This window comes from Mobula birostris, chromosome 12 (assembly GCF_030028105.1).
Source record: "Mobula birostris isolate sMobBir1 chromosome 12, sMobBir1.hap1, whole genome shotgun sequence".
NCBI lineage: Eukaryota > Metazoa > Chordata > Chondrichthyes > Myliobatiformes > Myliobatidae > Mobula > Mobula birostris.
In genome coordinates this window covers 89,103,657-89,130,123 of record NC_092381.1, presented here as the reverse complement: position 1 = coordinate 89,130,123, position 26,467 = coordinate 89,103,657, and the positions used below count along the sequence as shown (strand labels likewise).

The following is a 26,467-nucleotide window of genomic DNA, read 5'->3' as shown; positions in this document are numbered from 1 at the left end:
CTGAATCTTATCATACCTGGCAGTTAAGAAGGTAAAGAATAGAGTTAGAGAGTAGAGCCATAGGGCACTGTTGCACAGAAACAGGGCCTCTGGCCTTTCTAGTCTATGTTGAGCTGTTATTCTGCCTAATCCCATCAACCTACACCTGGACCATACACTTCCATACCCTTCCCATTCATGTACTTACCCCAACTTCTCTTTAATGTTGCAGTCAAACCCACACCCACCGCTTCTTCTGGTAGCTCATTCCACACTCGCAATATTTGTGTCATACGCAAACTCGCTAATCTAGTTAACCAAATTATCATCCAGATTGTTGATATAGATGACAAACAACAACTGACCCAGCACTGATCCCTGTGCCACTCCGCTATTCATAAGCCTCCAATCAGAGAGGCAAAGTTCACTACTGAAGGCTGCCCACTTACCAAGTACACTTTTGCCAGAAAATATTCAGTCCCAATCCACACTCGCCAGATCCTTCCTGATACCATCAAAGTTAACTTTTCTCCAATTTAGAATCTCAGCCTGCAGACAGGACTTATCTATTGGCATATTTACTTTGAAACTAATGGCATTCTGATTACTAATTGCAAAGTGTTCCCCTGAACAAACTTCTGTCACGTCCCCTGTCTCATTACTTAATAGCAGAGCAAGTATTGCACACTGTCTCACGGGGACTGCTACGTACTGATTAAGGAAACTTTCCTGAGCACATTTACAAATTCTATCCCACCCGGGCATTTACAGTACAGTAAAAGGACTAGTCTCTCGTTCTAGTCTCAGCCGACATCAGTGGAAGAAGCCTACTTGCATTAACCCTATTTATGCCCTTCATAATTTTGTATACCTCTGTCAAATTCCTTTTTCCAAAAGGAATGTGACCAAAACTGCACGCGGTATTCCAAATTTGGTGTCTCTAAGGTCTTATACAACTTCAACATAACATTCCAACTCCTGAATTTAATACTTAGATTTATGAAGGCCAGTGTGCCAAAACGTCTGTTTATGACCTGATCTACCTGTCACAGCACTTTAAAGGAATAATGGATATGTATTCCTAAATCCCTCTTTTCCACAACACTTCTCTGTGCCCTACCATTTGCTGTGTGAGTTCTATTCTGGTTTGTCCTCCCAAAATGCTGTACCTCACAGTTGTCTGCATAAAATTTCATCTGCTTCTTTTCAACACATTTTTCCAGCTGGTCCAAATCTCACTGCAAGCTTTGATAGACTTTCTTACTGTCCTCTAACACCCCCCCCTCCCAATCTTGGTGTCATCTTCAAATTTGCTGATCCAGTTAATCACATCAGCATCCAGATGGGTGATATACTGCAGACGACAAACAGCGATGGATCCAGCACCAGTCCTGTGGCACACCACTAGTCACAGACCTCCAGTCAGATGCACAACCATCTACAACCATTTTCATGCTTCTCTCATAAAGCCAATGAAGAATCGGCTTTATTACTCATCCTGAATACCAAGTGACTGAATTATCTTATCCAGCCTCCTATGTGAGACTTTGTCAAAGGCCTTGCTAAAGTCCATGTAGACAACATCCACTGCCTTTCTTTCTTCAACTGTCCTGGTAACCCCTCGAAAACTCCATAAGATTGGTTTGTCCTTTGATAATAAATTTATTTTGAATTTGAATATGAACAAAGCCATGTTGGCTATCTCTAATCAGTCGTGTCTATCCAAATGCTTATATTTCTGGTCCCTTAGAATATCTTCCAATAATTTGCTCACTACTGATGTCAGACTCACCCACCTATAATTTCCTGGCTTATTCTTTGAGCCTTTCTTAAACAGCAGCTATCCTCCAGTTCTCCAGCATTAGACTTTATTGCAAGAGGATTTGAAAACAAGAGTAAAGATATATTTTTTGGTGAGACTGCACTTAGTGTATTGTATTTCACTCTGACATTCATATCCCATAAGGACATACTTATTACAGGAGTGCACTGAAGATTTAACAGACTTGTTCTGGGAAGCAGATCTTTCATTTTGTGATGCTTAGCCTCTATACCTTGAAAATCAGTAAAATGAACAATGAAAACCTGCTGAAACATGGAAAATTATTGGAGGAATTCACAGAGTAAATATAGAAAGTAAATATGCTTGTCCGACTTTGGCGTCTAGAACCATGTCTCAAAATGAGGGATAGGTCTATCTGGGACTGCAATCAGAAGGTATGAATTTTTAGAATATTTTGTGGAGCTCCATGGAGTTGTTGATTGCATTTAGAACTAATTTTTATTGATTTCTGGATGTGGGAGGCATCGAGGGACGTGGGGAAATATTGCTGATGTAGCCGGTCATTGAATGTCTTATTGAATTTTGGAGCAATCTTGAGGGGCCGAATGGTTGATTCCTGCCCCTATTATTTCTGCCCTTCTTAAATTCTGAGTGAGGAGGGACAAAGAAAATGAAGGGAAATATCTCATGGAAGGAATGACCTAACAATGCTTGAGGAGGAAATTTTAAAGATTTCAAGTCTGGAAGCTAAAGGCAAAATTTCCAATAATGGAATGGTTAAATTTGGGCATACTTAACTAGTCAGGAATGGAGAATCAAGAGACATCTCAGATAGATAGGATGCTGAGTGACCGAGGAAAGGACATACCATGGAGAGGTTTGAAAACAGGTGGTCTGGATCTACAGTCTATTCTACCTATCTACTGCAAAGGTGAGCTGTGAACTGCAGGCTGATAATGCTTGCACTATAAATAAAAGGTTGCATTAACCCTCTCTGTTCCATTATAAGCAGAGTGAAAAATACAAATGAATTAAAGGCTAATTAAAGTCAACAGCAAAAACTGAAAGGTCGGTTATTTAAAAATGTGTACAATAGAAGATGGTTCACCACGTAGCTACATTTTTATATACACCATTAAGGATTAAAAATTAAAATTTCCTCAATGAATTGAATGTACAAACCATGTTATCTAAGTGAAAATTTGTGGCAAAGGCAAAGGAATAAAATGTTACAAGGCTTTCACTGACAAATTGTCTCTTTTTTCCGGTTGTCCAGGTAACGGAAACCAGAACAGGACCTCTTGGATGCAGTAACTATGACAATCTGGACTCTGTTAGTTCAGTTCTGGTACAAAGCCCCGAGAACAAAATTCACTTACAAGGTCAGTACAGGTGCGGCTGCTAAATTTCTCCTTTTATCCCTGTAGCAGTTGATGTGCACTGTCCCTTACTCCCTTATGACTAGTTGCAGTGGCTGGAGCCTTCTTCAATTATTCATGCTTAAAACTGGCTGTTGCGTGACTTAGTATTATTCCTATAACATCAGCAGCAACTGCTGGAGTCCCCATGTATAACCATGAATAATTCAGGGACTCATAAGATATATTATAATACTAAAAGTGCAGGATTATAGCAATACAATGTGTATCTGAGTAGCACAATTACAGGAAACTCATGCTTTGATTAATTTCTGTACTGTTACTTTCTGCTTGCGATTTCTAGAGCAAATGTGCCCTCAGTTGCACCCATTTTGTTTTTTTCATGATCTTACTAAAAGTCACTGCACACCTGTGAGTCAATCATGAGCCATTGTAATGTAAAATTTTGAATACATTTTAGTTTTTAAACATGCCCTCCATACAAAAGAAGCTGCCAACTTGACGGCTTGGAACCAAGCTAATCAAGAAAACTTAATATTTTCAAACACACTACCAACCAAATTCCAATCAGCAAAATGATTTAAATTAGAAAAGGTATATGAAGGTATATTTATTGGTTTATTAGTAAGTTAAAATATAGTATAATAGAAGCATTTTGAAACACATTTTTGTTGCATCTTAGCACAACCAAGACCTATAGGCTCACTTTCAAGGACTCTACAGTTCATGTTATCAGAATTTATTTATTTATTATAATTATTTGTATGGTTTGCCTTGTTTTGAAATTGATTGCTCATCCGTCTTTGTTCTTCACAGAATTTCATAATTTCTACTGCATTCCTTTATTTCTCTGTAAATACCTGCAAGAAAATGAATCTCAAGGTAGTCTATGGTGACAGACTGCATACGTACTTTAATAATAAATTTACTTTGAACTTTGATCTTTAAACTTTGAAGCTAATAAATTCGGTTGTATTTTCTGAGACTCTCTGAAAATTAATAACAAGCCTATAGGAGCAGAATTAGACCATTCTTCCCATCAAGTCTGCTTCATTATTCAATCTTGGCTGATTTATTTTTCCTTTCAACCCCACTCAGCTGCCTTCTCTCTCTAACATTTGGCACCGATCTAATCAAGAAGCTATAAACTTCTGCTTAAATATACCCAAAAACTTGGCCTCCACAGATGGTTGTTGCAGTGAATTCTACAGATTCACCATCTTTGGTGAAAGAAATTCCTCCTCATTTCTGATTTAAAGGGACATCTTTCTATTCTGAAGCTGTGCCCTCTATTGAAAACCTCAGTCCATGTCCACTGTCTTCAGGGTTTTCAATATTCGGTAGGTTTCCATGAGATCCCCCTTAAATTTCTAATCTCTAGTGAGGACAGGCACAGAGCCAACAAACACTCATCATACATCAACTCTTTCATTCCTGGATCAGTCTTGTAAATTCCTTCTGGATCCTCTCCAATGCTAGTTCATCCTTCCTTAGATATGGGGCCCAAACTTGCTCACAGTACCCCAACTGTAGTCTACCAATGCCTTATCAACCTCAGCATTACACCCTTGCTTTTATATGCTAATCCTCTTCAAATGAATGTTAACATTCTATTCGCCTTCCTCATCACCAGCTCAATCTGCAAGATAACCACACCTTTATTCCTTCTAGCAAAGTGCATGACCATGCACTTCTCTACACTCTTCAATCTACCACCTTTAATTGTCCTTTCTCCTAATCTGTCCTCCCTGTTTCCTCAACACTGCCTGCTCCTCACCTACCTTTTGTATCATCAACATATCCAGAACATTAACGTATCATATGGAAATTAGTGAACCTGAGTGACCCCTGTGGAACACCATTAGTCACCAACAGGCAATCAGAAAAGACCCACTTGAAGTCAACCTAATTAGCCTCTAGTTTCCTGTTTTTTGCCTCCCCCCCCCCCGACCCTTCTTGAGGAGTGGAGTGACATTTGTGATTTTCCTGACCACTGGAACTACTCCAGAATCTAGTGATTCTTGCGGATCACTACTACTGCCTCCATAATCTCAAGCTACCACTTTCAGAACTCTGGGGTGTAGTCCATTTGGTCCAGGTGAACCAGATCTTTCAGACCTTTCAGCTTCCCAAGCAACTTTTCCTGCATCATAGCAACTATATTCACTTCAGACACCTGACACTCTCAAATTTCTGGCATGTTGCTGGTGTTTGCCCCAATGAAGATTGATGCTTAATACTTATTCAGTTCATCAAGAATTTTCTGTTCCCCATTGCTACCATCATTTTCCAGTGGTCCAATGTCCAATGATGCTTTTTACTCTTTATGTATCTGAAAAACACTAACAATAATCTTGTTATCGTCTTTTATATTATTGCCTTTATATTTTTTCCCGTCATTACTTTTTAGCTGTTTTCTGTTGGTTTTTAAGGGCTTCCCAATCGTCTAACTTCCTATTAATTTTTGAAATATCGTATGCCCTCTCTTTCACTTTTATGCTGTCTTTGACTTTTCTTGTCAACTGTGGTTGCTTTGTCCTCCCTTTAGAATACTTCTTCTTCTCTGAGATGAGCTGACTCTGCATCTCCTAGAAGCTTCTTTCATTGCTGCTCTGCCATCATCACTCCTCGTGTTCCCTTCTGATAAATTTTCACCAGCTCCTCTCTCACGCCTCTGTAGTTTCTTTTACTCCAGTTTAATACTGATACATCTGATTTTAGCTTCTCCCTCTCAAAATGCAGGGTGAATTCTATCATATTATGGTCACTGCCTAGTAACTATTATCTGAAGCCCCCTGATCAAATGTGGATCATTGCATAACACCAGAATTCCATTTTTACACAGCCTTAAAAACCTGTGGCAATTATATAAAACTATATTTTTAAAAATTCCAGCTGCACGGCAACAAAGGCCACGTGCATGGGAGCAGTTCAGTTACTGTGCAGCCATGCACCCATATAGTTTAGAGGGAACAGTGATCATAGCATTGCCCTTTTACGTGTTTTCCTATCCTCTGTTGTAATTTGTACTCTGCATCTTCTTTACCATTGGGAAGCCTATATATACTGTCCTAAGTCCTTGTTCAACGTGCAAAGTTCAAGATTAATTTATTATCAAAGTACATAAATGTCACCATATCCTACCCTGAAATTCATTTTTTTGCAGGCACTCACAGTAAATAGAACCAATGAAAAACTGCACACAAAGATGGACAAACAACTAATGAGGAACGGACATCAAATTGTATAAATACAAAAAAACAAAATAATAGCAATAAATTAAGTAATAAACCTTGAGAACATGAGTTGTTGAGTCCTTGAAAAGGAGTCCCTAGATTGTGGAATCATTCAGTATTGTGGTGAGTGAAGTTACCCACTCTGGTTCAGCAGTCTAATGGTTGAGGGATAAGTTTTCCTGATCCTCGTGGTATGGGCTCCTGTACTTTCTTCCCAATGGCAGCGGTGAGAAGAGAGCATGGCCCGGATGGTGGGAGTCCTCAATGATGGATGCTGCTTTCTTACAACAAAGCTCTTTTTAAGAGCCTGCAAACATATTTTCGTTCTTGCACTTTATTCACTCTACTGACAAGGATTTTACATCTTCTGATCCTTTGTCAATTCTTCCTAAGGATACATTTTATACTTTATACTTCATACTGTATTGTCGCCAAACAATTGATACTAGAACATATAATCATCACAGCGATATTTGATTCCGCGCTTCGTGCTCCCTGGAGTACAAATCGATAGTAAATATTAAAAATTTAAATTATAGATCATAAATAGAAAATAGAAAAGAGGCAGATCCGGATATTTGGCGGGAAGAGCCCAGATCTGGGTCAGGATCCATTCAGCAGTCTTATCACAGTTGGAAAGAAGTCATTCCTAAATCTGGCTGTACGAGTCTTCAAGCTCCTGAGCCTTCTTCCGGAGGGAAGAGGAACGAAAAGTGTGTTGGCTGGGTGGGTCGTGTCCTTGATTATCCTAGCAGCACTGCTCTGACAGCGTGCGGTGTAAAGTGAATCCAAGGTTGGAAAATTGGTTTGTGTGATGTGCTGGGCTGTGTTCACCATCTTCAGCAGCTTCTTCCGGTCTTGGACAGGACAACTTCCATACCAGGTTGTGATGCACCCTAGAAGAATGCTTTCGACAGTGTATCTATAAAAATTAGTGAGGCCAAATTTCTTCAGCTTTCTCAGGAAGTAAAGGCGCTGGTGGGCCTTCTTGGCAGTGGACTCTGCTTGGTTGGACCAAGTCAGGTCATTTGTGATATTAACCCCGAGGAACTTAAAGCTTTTGACCTGTTCCACTTGTGCACCACCGATATAAATTAGGTTGTGCGGTCTGCTACTCCTACATTTTCATTTTTTAACAACAGAGCCACCCCATGCCCTTCCGCCCAGAAGTCTGACATATCAATACAATGTGTGTCCTTGGATGTTTTGGTCACAGTTGCGATCTACATTCAACCACAACCCCCTGGTGCCCACAATATCATACCAGCCAATTTTTTGCAGAGTATAAACTCATCTACCTTACTTCACATATTGTGTGCCTTGTAGCCATGTAGACTAAATGTGTGCTATGCACGACAGGTTTGTCATCAAGGAATGCTGTGAAATGGCAACCCTCTGAAAGAAAACGAAAATGGTGGCCAGCCGGATAGAGACTCCGAAGCTTACGGTCAAATATGTTGTGCTTCCTTTCGGGGGGTTTGGAGCTGCCCACTGAAGAAGGCGAGCGGCTGCCACACGCCTCTGACCAACTGTTCGTGCACAGCACCCACAGCATAGTCTGAAGCATCAGTAGTAATGGTTACAGCTGCATTAGGGAGTAGGTATGCCAAAAGGGGAGCTTTGGAAAGAGTTTGTTTGACATTATCAAATACTCTAGTCCTGTCCGCTGACCAGTCAAGCATGTGATTAAGGGTATTGCCTTTAAGCACACTATACAGGGGAACCATGAGTTCAGAAGCTCACAGAGTGATGCAGTGATAGAAATTCACCATGCCTAATAACTCTTGTAGTTTTTTAGTAGTGTGGTGTGGTGGGAAATTGATAATAGCAGTTTCTTTTGATGGAAAAGGTTTTGCACCTTCTGCAGAGATGCGATGGCGAGAAAATCAATGCTTGACAACCCAAACTGGCATTCAGCAGGGTTAATAATCAACACGTATTGGCTTAAGCACTCAAAAAGTATGCGGAGATGAGATACGTGATTGGATTTGTATGCACTAGTAACAAGTATGTCATCCAGGTAAACAAAAAGAAATTTCAAATCTTTTAATACGGTGTCCATCAGCCATTGGAAACTCTGTGCTGCATGTTTCAGCCCAAAAACAGCATGTGCAGAATCTCAAAGAGACCAAAAGTAGTTATCACAGCCATTTTGGGAATGTCCTCTGAGCACACAGGCACCTGATGGTAGCCCCTAACTAGATCAACTTTGGAAAAAAATAACTTTCCGGCTAAACGTGGTGAAAAGTCCTGGATGTGTGGGACTGGCTTATGATCAGGAGTGGTGGCCTTGTTAAAGCATCAGTAATTGCCACTAATGGATTTAGGGACCACATGGAGGGATGAATCCCAGGGGCTGTTCGACTAGTGTACAATGCCGAGTCTTTCATGTTGGCAAACTTAGCTTTTGCAATTGCCAGCTTTTCTTTGTCTAGCCTATGCATCCGGGTATGGACTGCTGGGCCAATTCTAGGAATGTGGTGCTCAACACCATGTTTTGTGACTGTGGTGGAGAACGTGAGCTCGGTGAGGTTTGGGAATTCACCCAGCAGCTGAGTAACTCCCACGCGGTGGTGCACGCACTTGACAGAGTCAATGTGGGGGACTTACTGGGGGAGCAGGGTAACAACCGAAAGTCTTGACATCCACAAGCTAGCAATTTTTAAGATTGAGCACACAAGAAATCTACACCAATCAGAGGTCTAGCCACTTGAGCTGGGGCGAAGTCCCATGTGTAACACGGCTGACTGAAGAAGAGTGCCAATCCTTGTGTCCCGTAAGTCTGGATCCTGCTGCCATTGGCAGCCTCCAGTGAGGTTTCATCACTCCTTGCCTTCTCGTCAATCGGGGATGCTGGCATCACACTTGAGTACCTGTGTTGCACAGGAAACATCGCCCTGAAAGGGTGTCCATATTGAGCAGTAGACAACTCTGGCAGCTGGAACCCATGGCGTTCTCAGACCTCCAATGTCCCAAAGCACTGGCACTGTCAAAGCTGCAAAGGGGTCAGCACATCCTAGTCTTCGTAGCAAAGTGAGAGAGCTAAAAGCCTGGCGTCATCTGTTTCGCAGCTGCAAGCATCCGTAAGTTGGAGTCGAGAAAGTAGGAATGATGGACCACTGCCTTGCACAGCATAAACTGTCAGCAACTTTAGCAAGCTCCCTTCATGTGTGCACTAGCGAGGGCTATACGAACTTGATCAGGCATGAAGAGTTCTTTAAAAATAAAACAAGAGTGGTGATTTCCCATTTGCTCTGATGGCTTACCATTGCCGAGTCTGGGCAAGGAGAGCAACTGTTTGGCGTGCTCAGACTCTGATAGTCCTTAAGTCTGTGAAAGGTGAGTTTTCACAATTGGTGTTTATCACGTTAACACGGGTGCTCTGGTAGACACACCACACTCGCAGTTATGGAGTTGCTGAGCAACGTTACCACATCGAAATATTTAGTGTTGCCGGCAGAGATTTCTCACAGTGTGAAGTGGTTTTTGACTTGAACAAACAAAGCAACAGCATTTTGGTCCCAAAACTCTGACAGTTTCAAAACAATTGCACTGGCTATCATGTTCAATAACTCGGGAATTGTCCTAGAGCATTGGCATCACCAGTATCGGGTTTTCATAAATAAAAGTGCAAAGGTGTTTTATGTTTAAGAAAAAATGGTAGTGGGCTGGCTGGTGGTGCAATGATATCAGCGCTGGACTCTGGAACGGAGGTTCCTGGTTTAGAACCCAGTCGGGTCCACTCCTGAGTACGCTTTCCATCAGTGCCAGGTTGAGTGTCGAGATCACAACTTGATCTCGTAAAATAAAAGGGAAAAATACTGTGAAATGTCTGTGTGAGGAGTGGCGCTCCACACAGTCTCTCTCTCTCTTTCTCCATGCCTTGTAAAGGCATGAAAAAAGACATAGTCCCGCCAACATCGCACACGCATGGACGCACGCTCGCATGCACGCACACGCCAAAAAAAAAAGAAAAAATGGTAGCAACTCACTTATTGAAAACCAGAAAATGAACACAAAAGTTGTTTTCGTAATTACCTCACCATGTCAGACCAGCCTGTTAGAGTGAAACCCAACCCAATGTTGGTGGTTGAGAATTCTGTACTTTCCACTAATTACATTGCCCTACACCCTTCCCTCTGAACCACAGAGTCAGGCTCGGTGCAGAGCCTTGACCACTGTGTCTGTCCTCTGCTACATCATCCCCTCAACAGTATCTTAAGCGGTCGGTAACATTGGCATTGTTTCTCTATATCAGTCACATTGGTGTCACCGGGATTACTTTGTTTCATTGTTATTATTGGCAACGTGATGGTCTGAGCTTCCTTGTGTTATTTCTGTGAACGTAAAATACCATTGGTGAAGTTTATTCCTCTCAATTGCACTGTAATGTATGTTATTCCCTTTAACTGTTTCTAGTAATTACACTGCATTTGGCGTATTTTCCATTCAATGCTTTTGTAATTACTGCAGGCAAGTGCAGTTACTACAGGTAGGCGGGGTGATTGGCAGAGATTCAGTAGACTCTTGGGCCTTTTTCTATGCTGTACCTAGCTATGATTCTATTACTTCAATTACGAACTCTGTGTCATTGGGTTTTATGGTACTATTCCTTTTTCTCTCTGCAATTGTGGAGCTTCCTACTGTTATTCCAGACAATGTCACTGTCAAATACTAGAGGGCATAGCTTCAAGATCAGAGGATGAAAGTTTAAAGATTTATGAGGCCTGTAATTGCTGCCAGGGGAAGCGGTAGAAACAGATGCAAGAACAATGTTTAAGAGGCAGTTACATCAGCACATGAACAGGCAGGGAACGGAGGAACATCAACTATGTACAGATAGATAGATTTAGGAAGAGTGACATCAGAGTTAGTGCAGATATCATGAAATAAAAGGCCTGTTCCTGTGCTGTACTGGTCTCTGTTCTGCATGGTTGTCTTCCCTTTTATTATTTATGACTGATGGAGATTTCTGTGATTAATGGGGATTATCTGCATGATTTCATAGAACATAAAACATAGACCAAATACAGCACAAGGAACAGGTCCTTCAGCCCACAGTGTTGTATCAAACCAATTAAAGTAGTAATCAAACAACCAACTAACTAATCTTTACTGCCTACATCAATGTCTATATGTTTCCATTTTCTTCACATTCATGTGTCTGTCTAAACATCTCTTAAAAGTCTCAGTGTTATTGCCTCTATCACTACCCCAGGCACCCGCCACTCTGCATAAAAAACTTGCTCCTCACATCTCGTTTGAAAGTACACCTTCTCACCTTAGGTGCATGTCCTCTGGTATTAGACATTTCAGTCCTGGGAAAAAGATACTGCCTGTCTTCTTTATCTATGCTTCTCATAACCTGATGAACTTCCACCAGAATTCCCCTCAGCCTCTGCCACCCAAGAGAATACAGTGCAAGTTTGTCCAACCTCTCATTATGGAACATGCCCTGTATTCCAGAGAGCATGCTGGTAAACCTCTTCTGCACTCTCTCCAATGCCTCAGCATCCTTCCTATAATGGGATGACCAGAACTGTATGCAATACTCCAGAAGTTCCTACTGAAGGGTCTGAAACGTTGACTGTAACTTCTTTTCCATAGATGCTGCCTGGCCTTCCAAGTTCCTCAAACATTTTGTGTGTGTTGCAATACTCCAGATGTACCCTAACTAGAGTTTTATAAAGCTGCAACATAACTTCCTGACTTTTGATCGCAGTGCCTTGACTAATAAAGGCCTCTTAACCACCCTATCAACCTGTGTAGTCACTTTCAGCAACCTATGAAACTTGGACGCCAAGATCCCTTTGCTCATCACCAATGAAAAGGGATTTCCCCTGAACAGTGTACTGTTTCTTTACATTTGACCTACCAAAGTGCAACCCTTCACACTTGGCCAGGTTAAATCCCATCTGCTATTTCTCCTCCCATATCTGCAACTGATCTATATCCTGTTGTATTCTTTGCCAGTCTTCTACACCATTTCCAACATCACCAATCTTCATATTATCTGCAAACTTACTAACCCACTCATCTACATTTTTATCCAAGTCATTTATATACATCACAAACAGCAGAGGTCCCATCATAAATCCTTGTCAAACACCACCAATCACAGACCTCCTGCTAGAGTAAGTCCCTTCAGTCATTACCCTCTGCCTTCAATGGGCAAGCCAGTTCCGAATCCATACGGCCAATTCACCATGGATCCCATGCATCTTAATCTTTTGGATGAGCCTCCCATGATGGACCTCGTAAAACACCTTACTAAAATCCATGTAGACAACATCCACAGCTCTACCTTCATCAGTCATGCTTGTTAACTTGTCAAAAAAACTCAAATCAAGATAGTAAGATATGACTTCCCCGCACCATGCTGGCTCTCCCAAATTAGGCTTTGGTTTCCCAAATGCTCATAAATCCTATCCCTGATAATTCTTTCCAATATCTTCCCTACCACTGACGTGAGACTCACCAGTCTATGTTTTCCAGGATTATCTGTTTCCCTTCTTGAATAATGGAACAGCATTAGCTACTTGCCAGTGCTCCAGGGCATCCCCTGTGGCTATAGAGAGAGAGGACTTGAAGATATTGCTCAAGGCCTCTGCAATCTCTTCTCTCAAAAGATGTTGGGATGCTCTAGCATGTCCATATGCTCAGTACCGATTCCCCTATTCTCTAGTCCTTCTCCTTGATAAATACTGATGTAAAGTACCCATTAATGACCTCACCCACATCACTTGCATTCAAGCAAGTGTTCCCCTCCTCTGCCCCTTTATCCTTGAGTGGTCCTACCCTCTCCCAAGTTATCCTCTTGCTCTTGATATACTGTATGTATAGAATGTCTTCCGATTCTCTTTAATCCTACTTGTCAAGGACTTTTCATGGCTTCTCCTGGCTTTCCTAATTCCCTTCTTGAGTTCTTTTCTGGCTTCTTTATAATCCCCAAGGGCTCTGTTTGATTCTAGTTTCCTAAGGTTTGCATAATGTTCTTTTTTTTTCTTTTTGACTAAATTCATCACCTCTTTCAACATCCATGTCTCGCTAACCTTGCCATCGTTGATCTTCCTTCTTACCAGAACATACCTGTCCTGTATCCTGTGCAATTGGTCTTATTCAATCACATCACTGTGATTGATGGTCTCCTGCTGTATTTTCAGAAAGTTAAGAAGCCACAATGACTTCTTCAATTTCCTTGCATAGCTCATGACAGCGTTGCTGTTACTGATGGTGGTTTCTGCAATACTGCTGACAGTGTCACTGCAATTGGGTGGGTTTTCTTGTTTTTTCAGAGGAGACACTGTAATTGGCCGAGTCTCTTTTTACAACTAATATTCAGGTCACTGTTCTTTGAGAATTTTATTTCTACCTTTCATATCATAGGAAATTGAAATGTTTGTGTTGCCATGAAATATTTCTATGATTGTTGTTTGTGGAGATCCTGTGGACTAAAGTGTTAATGTAACTGGTACAGTTTCTTTTTATGTGCTCCATCACTTTTGCTGGGATTGGTGAAGTTTTTCTTCTTCCTGTCAGTTTCACTGTAAATTGTGCAGTTTCTTAGAATATTTCTATTGTAGGAATATGATTGCAGAGCCCAACAGTCTCATGTGACTGATGGAGTTTATTGTATCATACCTATAATATCACTGTGATTGATGGTCATCTGATGTATTTTCACATTATATGTCAATGATGGATGATGGAATTGATGGCTTTGTGGGAAAGTTTGCAGATGATACAAAAATAGGCTAAGGGACAGGTAGTATCGTGGAAGCAGAGAGTCTGCAGAAGGACATAGATTAGGAGAATGAACAAAGAAGTGGCAGATGGAATATACTGTAAGGAAGTGTATGGTCATGCACTTCAGTAAAGGAATAAAGGAATAAGACCTCCATATTTTCTAAACAGGGAGAAAATTCAGAAATTAGAGGTGCATAAGGATTTGGGAGTCCTTGTGTAGGGTTCCCTAAAAGTTAACTTGCAGGATGAGTCAGTGCAAAGGCAATGTTTGCATTCATTTTGAGAAGACTAGAATATAAAAGCAAGGATCTAACGCTGAGGCTTTATAAGACAGTGGTTAGACCACACTTGGAGTATTGTGAAAAATTTTGGGGTCCTTATCTAAGAAAGGATGTGCTGGCATTGGAAAGGGTCCAGAAGTTGCCCACGAGAATGTTCCTGGGAATGAAAGAGTTCATATATGAGCAGAGTTTGATGGCTCTGGGCCTGTATCACTGGAGATTCAAACAATGTGGGGGAATCTCATTGAAAGCTGTTGCATATTGGAAGGCCTAGTTAGAGTGGATGTGGAGAGGACTTTTCCTATCGTGAGGGAATCCAGGACCAGAGAGCACAGCCTCAGAATATAAAGGTGTCTGTTTAGAACAGAGATGGAGAAGAATTTACTTAGCCAGAGGTTGGAATTTATGGCCACAGATTGTTGTGGAGGCCAAATCATTGCATATATTTAAAGCAGAGGTTGATAATTGATTAGAAATTGTGTCAAAGGTTACAGGGAGAAGGTAGGAGAATGGGGTTGAGAGGGATAATAAATCAGCCATGATTGAATGATAGAGCAAACTCGATGGGCTGAATGGCTTAATTCCACTTGTATGTGCTGTGGTATTATAGTCTTAAGGTATTATTTCTAATGATGATACTGTGATTTTGTTTGTTCACTGTATACCGACATATACTGAAACAAGCATCAAGATCATCAAATCAGTTAAAGACTCACTTTGTCTTCCAGCAGAGTGAGATGTCCATAAGGGAATTTTGCCAACTGGCACATTCCTGACTGCAGGAGTACATGCCAAGCAATGCACAGAAGCTTGCTGCAGCCAACACAAAGACTATGCCTTCTGAGGTCCTTCTGCCACCAGATGTTGAGTAGTTAAGCTCTGTGTCAAAGCCTTTCAAATACATGTGTTTGTACTCTCCCAGGAGACTATATGAATGGCAATGGTGCTCCTTATGCACAATGTGCTATCACTATAAATGTATGGAAATGATACATGATGAATGTACGGTACAAAAACACTATGAATTTTAATAAAACCACACACTACTCTTTTGTATTTCTTATATAATAATTTTAATGAATAAAGTTTACTTTTAAAAATAAGCTTGCTTTTGGTACCTGTTTTGATCAATGGGCATCACTGTGGGGAAACTCAATTGTCTTATTCCTTTCTTGTGATTTGGAATGTTTCTTTGTATTATTCCTACTATTTCTATTGATTTAATCTACAGTATCGCTATGTCCTTATGCTGCTTGGGAGAGTAACTTTGGTTGGTGAGGCTCCCTTCTGTACTCATGTCAATGGCACAGTGCGTGATGCACTTTCCTTATTCCTATTAATGTCCCCATGATTGGTGGAGTTTCTCTACTGTTCCTGTAAGTGAACCTTGCATTATTCTGTGCAGTGCCATTGAACGTAGTAGAGTATGTGGGTCATTTTGATAGGTGGATTTTCCTTCTATGATTGTAACTTTGATTGGCTGGCGTTATTTCAATCAATGCTAATCTGAATGGTGGACTTTCCTACATTATTTCTAACAAAAGTGCTTTTTTTTGTTTCATTTTCAATTTTATTCCAAATCGGAATGATCTTGATTGCTGAAATTCTCATTCCCATCAAAGTCACTGTAATTGTGGATGTATCATTCCCAATCATGGCTCTATACTTGCCATAGATTCTTTGACTGCAATGCTGATTGGTGGAGTTAACTTGTATAAATTCTATTTGTATTTAGCCCTCTTGTTATTCTAATCTCTATCAGTATGAAATAAGGAGCTTCCTTCCACTGCCTCTCTGAGTTCTGCTGTGATTGGTTCTATTTCCTTCTACTATTCCTTATCATGGCACTATGATTGATAGAATTTTCTGATAATTCTTCAAATCAGTGGTGGAATCACAGGCAATTTTAAACACAGAAGAAGGTTATTAGGTTGGTGTCAGTGCCATCCTTATCCCTCCTTACACGAGTACACCACTAACTCTTACAGGCAGATCCTACCTCTTGAAGAATATATCCAAGTAAAGTGATGAAGGTGATGATCTGTTGTCCTTGCTGGGAGTGAGCTTCACATTCTTCCAGTTTCAGGATGAAGGAACCTTTTCGTAATCTCCATATTATCCTAAATAAATTCTTCCTATTTACTTTATATGGAGGAGGGGAACATTGACTCAGACCATGAGAGGCCTGCATCGGGCATTTTCATGCCTTACAAGGCGCAGATTGGAAGTCTGTGTGGGGTGCCACTCCTCGCACAGACTAGAGCAATGTGTGGTTAAGTGCCTTGCTCAAGGACACAAACACGCTGCCACAGCTGAGGCTCGAACTAGCGGCCCTCAGATCACTAGACAAATGCCTTAACCACTTGGCCATGTGCCCAGCTTTATCTGAGCCCCTTATAATTTTATATGACACAATCAAGCTTCACCTTTGCATCCTCTGTTGCAAAGGAAACAACCTTAAATTGTCAATTTTCTAGTCCTGGCCACATCCTTGCAAATCTCCACTGAACCCTCTCCAGTGCAAGTATAAATTTCCTGTACAGTAGTCACCAGAACATGATGTTATCTTCAAACTGTGGCCCAAGAATTGTTGTATAGAATTCCATGTAGCACCCATCCTACCACTCTGGTATTCATAATATATTGTTTATATTTATATTATGCTACCTTGATATCAAGAGCAGTTAATTCCACCTCAGCTCTGGAATCCACCTCTTTGCTCTATGTTTGGACCAAGGCTAGCTGGATCTGTTGCCATGACAACATACAAGTTAGGTATCTGTTAGCAGATTGTTACTGAATAAATGCCAACTGAGAGCACCTTTGGTGATACCTTGCATGTCACACTGCTGATCAATAACTGTAGATTGACTGGATAGTAGCTGGTCTGACTGGACTTAATTCTGAAATTTGGGAATAGGTTGCGTTGAGGTAATTTTCCACATTTATTCAAGATGCTACAGGATCTCCAAAGGACAGGCAACATCTGTGAAGGAAAACTCAATCAGTATTTCAGACTGAGACTTCGTCAGTCCAGATGATTATCCATTTGCCCCTGTTGATGCTGTCTAACCCGCTGAGTTCCTCCAGCATCATGTGTGTTTTTCCAAATTCCAGCATCACTTGTGTCTCCATTTTTCAACAATGTTAGGTAAATTCAGGCTGGTAACTGCACTAGGGAGTTGCTTAGATGTGACCAGTTCTGGAGAGCAAGTTTTCAGTCCTACAGCCAGGAAGTTGTTTCGACCCTAAAACATGCCTGTATCCAGTGCTATCAGTTACTTCTTGATGTCCATGAGGAATGAATTGAATTTGCTGTAATTTATTTATTTATATACAGTATGTATTTATTGAGATACAGCGTGGAATAGACACTTCCAGCCCTTTGAGCCACAGTGCCCAGCAATCCTCCAATTTAATCCTAGCCTAAACATGGGGCAATTTATAATGACCAATTAACCTATCATCCAGCACACCTTTAGACTGTGGAAGGAAACTGGAGCACCCAGAGGAGATCCACTTGGTCACAGCAAGGATGTACAAACTCCTTACAGGCAGTGCCTGGAAATGAACCTGGGCCACTGGCACCGTAAAGCATTGTGCTAACCACTGTGCTACCGTGCCACCCTGTAAGGTCAGGTTTGTGGTGATGGAGATCTCAGAAGGATAGTGTGAGATCATCATTCACCACATCGAGCTGAATGAGGTCGCTGATGCTTCGTCTTTGTCTTCAGTGTTCATATTCTTGCCCTGACCTCATTGAGAATGAGGATGCTCTTCTAGCCTCTTCCTGCTAATTGTTCAGTTGTCTGTTTCCACCGTTAGCTGAGGAAGGTTTGCAGAACCTTGATCTAATCCAACCAACACACAGAAAATGCTGGAGGAACTCTGCAGGCCAGGCAGCACCTATGGAAAAGAGTAAACAGTTGATATTTCAGGCCAAGACCTTTCAGCAGGACTAGAGAAATAAGATATGAAATCAGAGTAAGAAGGTGGGGGAAGGGGAGGAAGGAATACAAGGTAGTATGTGATAGGTGAAACCAGAAGATAGGGAGGGGTGAAGTAAAGAGTTGAGAAGTTGAGTAGTGAAAGAGATAAAAGGTTAGAGAAGGGGGAACTTGATAGGAGAGGACAGAAGGCCAAGAAAGAAAGGGAAGGGGCAGGAGTACCAGAGGGAGGTGATGAGTAGGTGAGGAGGTAAGATGAGAGAGGGAAATGGGAATGGGGAAGGAGAGGGAGGGGGGCATTATCAGAAGGTCAAGAATTCAATGTTCATGTCATCAGGTTGGAGCTACCCAGATGGAATATAAGGCGTTGCTCCTCCAAACTGAGTGTAGCTTCATTGCAGCAGTAGAGGAGGCCATGGACTGACATATCAGAATGGGAATGGGAAGTAGGAATGAAATGGGTGGCCACTGGGAGATCCCACTTTTACTGGATGAAGAGTAGGTGCTTGGTGAAGCAGTCTCCCGATCTACGTCAGGTCTCACTGATATACAAGAGGCCATACTGGGAGCAGCAGATGCAGTAGATGACCCCAACAGACTTGCAGATGAAGAGTTGCCTCATGTGGAAGGACTGTATCATACTGAGGGAGGAGGTGTACGGGCAGGTGTAGCACTTGTTCCACTTGCAAGGGCCTCCTTTATCCCTTTCACCAATCAACTTTCCAGCTCATTACATTACCACCTCCCCCCTCCCAGTTTCACCAATCAACTATTAACTTGTATTTTTTCCTCCTGCTCCTCACCTTCTTACTCTGATATCTCATTTTTTTTTCCAGTTCTGATGAAGGGTTTCAGTCTAAGACATTGACTGTTTGCTCTTTTCCTCAGATGCTGCCTGGCCTGCATAGCTCCTCCAGCAATTTGTGTATGTTGCTTGAAAATCTACAGATTTTCTCTTGTTTGTTCCTGATATAATCCATTGGTTATGGCTTTGCTTAGCTCTGCCTCACGTGTTGTTTTTAATATTTAGCTCAGTTCTATCACTGGCTCTGCAATTGTTAAGAATTTCCTTGCTTTATTCCAGACCATCTATTTTTATTTATTATTATCATTCCAACCAATGGCGCTGTGATTGGTGGGGATTCTATGGAATATTCTTATCACTGTCACTGTAATTATCAAACCCTCCTTGTACTGAGGGGAAAGACTGGAGAAGCTCAGCAGTTCAGGCAGCATCTGTAGAGAGAGTACTTCAGGTGTTAACTGTGCTCTGCCTGCTGAACCTCTGACCATTTCCAAATTTCAATGTTACTATTTCAGACTTTTAACAGGTGTTGTTTCTCTGAGGATTTCACGTCCTATGTGGTAATGTTTTTGTAACATTTTTATTGATGGAATTTGGTGCTTATTTCTATCAATGACTCAGAATTTTTTTCAATTTTGTGTATAATTCCAATCAGTTTTTTCAACATTCGGCAAGTTCTATTGGACTGTTCCAATCAGTCTTCCACACAGTGTTTCCCAGTATCATTCCTATCAACAGTTCTGTGATTGGTGAAGTTTCAATACAATATTCTTCTTCTTTCTTGACATGATAATTGATGGAGTTCTCTTGTATTATTTCTATCAATTGTACTACTTTGGGCAGAGCTGCTTTATTATTGTGACTGATAGAATTTCCTCACTCTATAATTGTCAATGATGCTGTGATGCATGGAATTTCCTTGCCCTATTCCTGTCAGTGTCATTGTGTTTGGTAGGGCAATTTTGTGTTGGTGTCACAGAGACTGGTGGAATTCTTCAAATTACAGTACTTGTAACTAGTCCAGTGAGTTGGCCTCAAGTTGTGCAAACTTCCATATCTAGATATAAAGTGGTCTGCCCCACGTGGCACTGATTAGGCACATCTGTTTTCCAGTAGAACCAACAGATCTCAGTGGCCCCGGTCAGGAACAATTGCTTAACAGCGATGATCATTGATGTTGTTATCCAACCACTGAGTCCTTGTATTATCCTTGTTGTCATTGTGATAGTTGTTTTTATCAAAGTGAAGGCCAAAGTTAGAATTACAGGCCTTTCTCAGGTTGGAAAGATGTAGTGGAATGGCCTGGGTATATGATCTTGACACTCAATGATTTACTATTTCAAAGTCAAAGTAATTATCAAAATGCATAAATATTTCCATATTTTACCTTAAGATTTATTTTCATGCAGGTATTTACAGAAGAATAACAAATTACATGAGCAAAGACTGATAAACAGCCAATGTGCAAAATAAATTAAACTGTGCAAATGAAAATTTAATTAATACTGAGAACATGAGTTGTACAGGCAGTCCTTTAAAGTTCGTCTGTAGGTTGCGGAATCAGTTCAGAGTTGTGGTGAGTGGAGTTATCCATGGTGGTTCAGTAGCCTAATGGTTGTAGGGTAATAACTGTTCCTGAACCTGGTGGTGTGGGACCTAAGGCTTCTGTACCTCCTGCCCAATGGTAGTAGAGAGAAGAGAGCATGCCCTGGATGTTGGGGGCCCCTTGGTGATGGATGTGCCCTTCTTGTGGCAGTGCGTAAGGTGCATTGAATATAAAATATCTAAATATACTTATTACCCAAAAGTAGGTGGAAGGACACATTACTGTGAAGTTTTCCTGATTCTACTGCAGGATCTAGACAGATTGAGTAAGTGTGGAAAATTTTGGCAAATGAATTTTAATGCTGAGATGTGTGACATCATGTGTTTTGGTGTGAGGAATCAAGAAGCAGATTATTGTCTCAGTGGAGTGAGATTGCAAATAAGTGAAGCACAGAGGGATCTAGAGGTGTTCTAGTGCACAAGTCAGAAACGTTACAGGAACGTACATCAAATATTTAAGAAGGGGACAGTATTATTGGCATTTATTGCAAGGCAGCTGGAGTTTAGAAATGGAGAAGTTTTGTAACAATCCTACAGGGTATTGACAACACTCACAACACGCTGGAGGAACTCAGCAGGTCGGGCAGCATCTGTGAAAAAAGATCGGTCGACGTGCTTTGACCCCAGCATCTGCAGATTATTTTGTGTTTACTATAGGGTATTGGTCAGGCAATACCAGTTTTGCTTGCCTTATTTAAGAAATGCCTATGGTAATGCTGGAGACAATTCAAAGGGAATTCACCAGGTTAATTCCTGGGAATGAGAGAATTATACATTCAAGAGATCCTGAGCAGCTTGGGCCTGTATTCCTTGTGGTTTAGAAAGATGACAAGTGAAATTATTTGCCGCAAGATCCTAGCATGATGTGACAAGGTAGATGCTGAGATATTTTCTCTAATGGGAGAGTCTGGAATGAGGGGACATAGGTACATGATAAAGAGAAATGAAGCATAGAAATGTTATTTCCCAAGGGGTAGTTAATCTCAAGAATGCGCCCCAGAAAGTTGCAGATGCTGGATCACAGGAACTTTTGAAATTGTAATTTATGAAAGATTAGGGAATTGAGGGTTCTCAGGAGAATCAGAATCGGGTTTAATATCGCTGACATATATTGTGTAATTTTCTGTTTTGTGGCAGCAGTACAATGCGATACAAGATAATAAGAAAATTATATATTGCAATAAGAAAAAAAAATTAAATTACAAAGTAGTGCAAAATGAGAGCAAAACAGAAAAAAAGTCAGTGAGTAGTGTACATAGGTTCACTGTCCATTCAGGAATCTGATGGCAGAAGGGAAGAAGCTGGTCTTAAAACATTGAGGAACAGCACTGAGGAGTCTTCAGGTTCCTGTATCTCTTACTTGATGGTAGCAATGGGAAGAGCGTATGTCCTGGGTGATGGAGTCCTTAGTGAATGATGCAGCCTTTTTGAGGCATCGCTTTTTAAAGGTGTCCTCGATGCTGGGGAGGCGAGTGCCCGTGGTGGAGCTGGGTGAGTTTACAGCTTTCTGCAGTTTCTTTCTGATCCTGTGCAGTGGTCTCTCCATACCACATAAAGTCAAGTCAAGTCACCTTTTATTGTCATTTCGACCATAACTGCTGGTACAGTACACAGTAAAAACGAGACAACGTTTTTCAGGACCATGGTGCTACATGAACAATACAAAAACTACACTGAACTATGTAAAACAACACAAAAACTACACTAGACTACGGACCTACCCAGGACTGCATAAAGCGCACAAAACAGTGTAGGCATTACAATAAATAATAAACAAGACAATAGGCACAGTAGAGGGCAGTAGGCTGGTGTCAGTCCAGGCTCTGGGTATTGACGAGTCTGATGGCTTGGGGGAAGAAACTGTTACATAGTCTGGTTGAGAGAGCCTAAATGCTTTGGTACCTTTTGCCAGATGGCAAAGAGAGAAAAGAGTTTGTATGAGGGGTGTGTGGGGTCCTTCATAATGCTGTTTGCTTTACAGATGCAGCATCTGATGTAAATGTCTGTAATGGCAGGAAGAGAGACCCTGATGATCTTCTCAGCTGACCTCACTATCCGCTGCAGGGTCTTGTGACCCGAGATGGTGAAATTTCCTAACCAGGCAGTGATGCAGCTGCTCAGGAAGCTCTCAATACAACCCCTGTAGAATGTGATGAGGATGGGGGGCGTAGGAGATGGACTTTTCTCAGCTTTCACAGAAGTAGAGACGCTGCTGGGCTTTCCTTGCTATGGAGCTGGTGTTGAGGGACCAGGTGAGATTCTCTGCCAGGTGAACACCAAGAAATTTGGTGCTGTTAGCGATCTCTACAGAGGAGTCATCGATGTTCAGCGGAGAGTGTCGTTCCGTGTCCTCCTGAAGTCAACAACTATCTCTTTTGTTTTGTTCACATTCAGAGACAGGTTGTTGGCTCTGCACTAGTCCGTTAGCCGCTGCACCTCCTCTCTGTATGCTGACTCATCATTCTTGCTGATGAGACCCACCACGGTCGTGTCATTGGCGAACTTGATGGTGTGGTTCGAGCTGTGTGTTGCAGCACAGTCGTGGGTCAGCAGAGTGAACAGCAGTAGACTGGGCACACAGCCCTGGGGGGCTCCCATGCCCAGTGTGATGGTGTTGGAGATGGTGTGATGGTGTTGCAACCAGTGAGAATGTTCCCCATGGAACATGTGTAGAAATTTGCGGATGTCTTTGGTGACATACCAATTCTCCTCAAACTCCTAATGAAATATAGCTGCTGTCATGCTTTCTTTATAATTGCATCAATATATTAGGCCCAGGGTAGATCTTCAGAGATGTTGATATCCAGGAACATGAAGCTGTTCACACTTTCCACTGCTGATCCTTCGATGAGGACTGCTGTGTGTTCCCTCAAATTCCCCTTCCTGAAGTCCACAATTAATTCCTTGTTTTTACAGATGTTGAGTTGCAATACCACTCAACCAGCTGACCTATCTCACTCCTGTATGCCTCCTCGTCATCATGACTAGCACATGAGGAGTTGAGATCTGGGTAGATCAGTTGTGAACGTATCAAATGGTAGGACTGGCTCGAGGGGCCAAATGGCCTACTTCTGCTCTTAGTTTTTGTGTTCTTTCATTTTCTTGCTGTATTTCCAATTGATCGCAGTATATTGCCTAATAATAACTGTAAATTTCTTTGATGACTCTCAGTAGTATCAGAGTAGCCAATTGATATTCCCACTACTTCACTTTTTGTGTTGACATGTTTGCTGTAATTTCTTGTCATTAATCCCGTCTATATGGTACTCCTCATTGCCAGTGCTAACTCTTGTGTTTCGCAAACTCTTGTGTTTATCTGAGATGATTTCATTTAATGCTTCTTTGCTGTAGTAGTCGAACCAGAGATCAAGTGGCAGAAGTGGATTTATTTATTGCAAAATTGAAAATGCATAAACAGTACAGAGGAAACAATTGAGATTAAAGAGATTAAAGTCAAACTGACAGGTTTAATCTAATAGTGAATGCTGAGTGTGTGAGTCTGTAAACTTTAGGTAAACTCTCCTAATGTATTTAGTTCCAAATTTATTCTAAATTGAGGATTATCTGAATGATGTTACATATTGCTGATGAATGTACTTGACACATTTTTCTGAACGTTCATACTTATTTATTTATTGAGGTACAACACAGAACAGGCCCTTCTGGACTTTGAGCTGCACCACCCAGCAACCTCTGATTTAACCCTCGCCTGCCCACAGGAGAATTTACAATGACGAACATACTTACTAATTGGTATGTCTTTGGACTGTGGGAGGAATCTGGAACCGCCGGAGAAAGCCCATGGAAGGACGTACAGACTCCTTACAAATGATGTGGGAATTGAACTCCCAAATCTGACAGACCGAGCTGTAATAGTGTCACTCTAACCACTACACTACCAGGGCACCCTCATTACTCCTGTTGGACTCTTTTCCTGTATTTCTGAATTTTTACCACTTCATTGTTCATGGGCAAAAAGAACAGAACCATGAAGGTACACGTACAGAAAAAGAAATAGTTACATTTAGGTCTTGGCATGCTCCACTATAGAGACAAAATGTCAACCAATTTCCTGTAAAAAGGATTTACTAAAGGAGATGAGGTCAATAACCTGGTACTGCTCTGTTGGAAATTCTGAATTCACTCTGGTGGGACTTTTTGTTTTCATTGGTTTTGTTATGAATTTCTAAGTAACAAAGCTTGGTTTAGCTGCTAACTGTTTTAATGCCATGGGCCAATACCATTAAGCAAGGGGTCTGTGGAGCCCAAGTTGGAAAACCCATGGATCAGCATCTTATCCAATAGATTGTGGTAAAGATGGTATGAATCTAATCTCAAATGGAAAACAGGAAGCTCATCAAGGATCAGGAAAACTGGTAAAAGAAAATAATTGCCTAACACCACAAAGTGTAGTGCAAAGCAGCAGGGAATACATTTTTCATCAATATTGTATCATCCTGCTGATTACCTAAGCTAAATCTTGCTCCATGCAACCTCACAATCATCACACTAAGAACTTTATAAATGACTCCACAGTATTTTCAGCATAAATCATCTACAGAATACTGGACATGATTTCTATCAGATTAATGGCAAGGTCCTGACACAATACCCTCATTGTAAGATACAATCATAGTTGGTAGAATCTCAGGTGGTGATGAGAGGGTGTATGGGGTGAGATATGCCAACTAGTGGAATGATGCCACAGCAACAACCTGGCAGTCAACATCAGTAAGACAAAAGAGCTGATCGTGGACTTCAGGAAGGGTAAGACAAAGGAACACATACCAATCCTCATAGAGGGATCAGAAGTGGAGAGAGTGAGCAGTTTCAAGTTCCTGGGTGTCAAGATCTCTGAGGATCTAACCTGTCCCAATATATTGATGTAGTTATAAAGAAGGCAAGGCAGCAGCTATACTTTATTAGGAGTTTGAAGAGATTTGACATGTCAACAAATACACACAAAAACTTCTATTGTTGTACCGTGGAGAGCATTCTGACAGGCTGCATCACTGTCTGGTATGGAGGGGCTACTGCACAGGACCGAAAGAAGCTGCAGAGGGTTGTAAATCTAGTCAGCTCCATCTTGGGTACTAGCCTACCAAGTACCCAGGACATCTTCAGAGAGCTTTGTCTCAGAAAGGCAGCGTCCATTATTAAGGACCTCCAGCATTCAGGGCATGCCCTTTTCTCACTGTTACCATCAGGTAGGAGGTACAGAAGCCTGAAAGCACACACTCAGTGATTCAGGAACAGCTTGTTCCCCTCTGCCATCCGATTCCTAAGTGGACATTGAATCCTTGGACAATACCTCACTTTTTTAACATACAGCATTTCTGTTTTTTGTACATTTTAAATCTATTCAATATGCATGTAATGTAATTGATTTACTTATTTATTTATTATTATTTTTCCCCTTCTATTTTCTGTATTGCATTGAACTGCTGCTGCTAAGTTAAGAAATTTCACGTCACATGCTGGTGATAATAAACCTGCTGTGGTATATTTGGATTTTCAAAAGGCTTTTGACAAGGTCCCACACAGGAGATTAGTGTGCAAACTTAAAGCACACGGTATTGGGGGTATGGTTTTGATGTGGATAGAGAATTGGTTGGCAGACAGGAAGCAAAGAGTGGGAATAAATGGGACCTTTTCAGAATGGCAGGCAGTGACTAGTGGGGTACCGCAAGGCTCAGTGCTGGGACC

General features: G+C 41.3%; 1 protein-coding gene across 1 annotated transcript in view; it reads left to right on the top strand.

Annotated features, from left to right (window-relative positions):
- Positions 1–26,467, top strand: part of LOC140206387 (BMP/retinoic acid-inducible neural-specific protein 3-like) — a 227,177-nt gene that overhangs the window by 136,164 nt on the left and 64,546 nt on the right. The window contains exon 4 of the mRNA XM_072274752.1: positions 3,039–3,144. Coding sequence (XP_072130853.1) covers positions 3,039–3,144 — 106 coding nt within the window. The remainder of the gene's footprint in view (positions 1–3,038; positions 3,145–26,467) is intronic.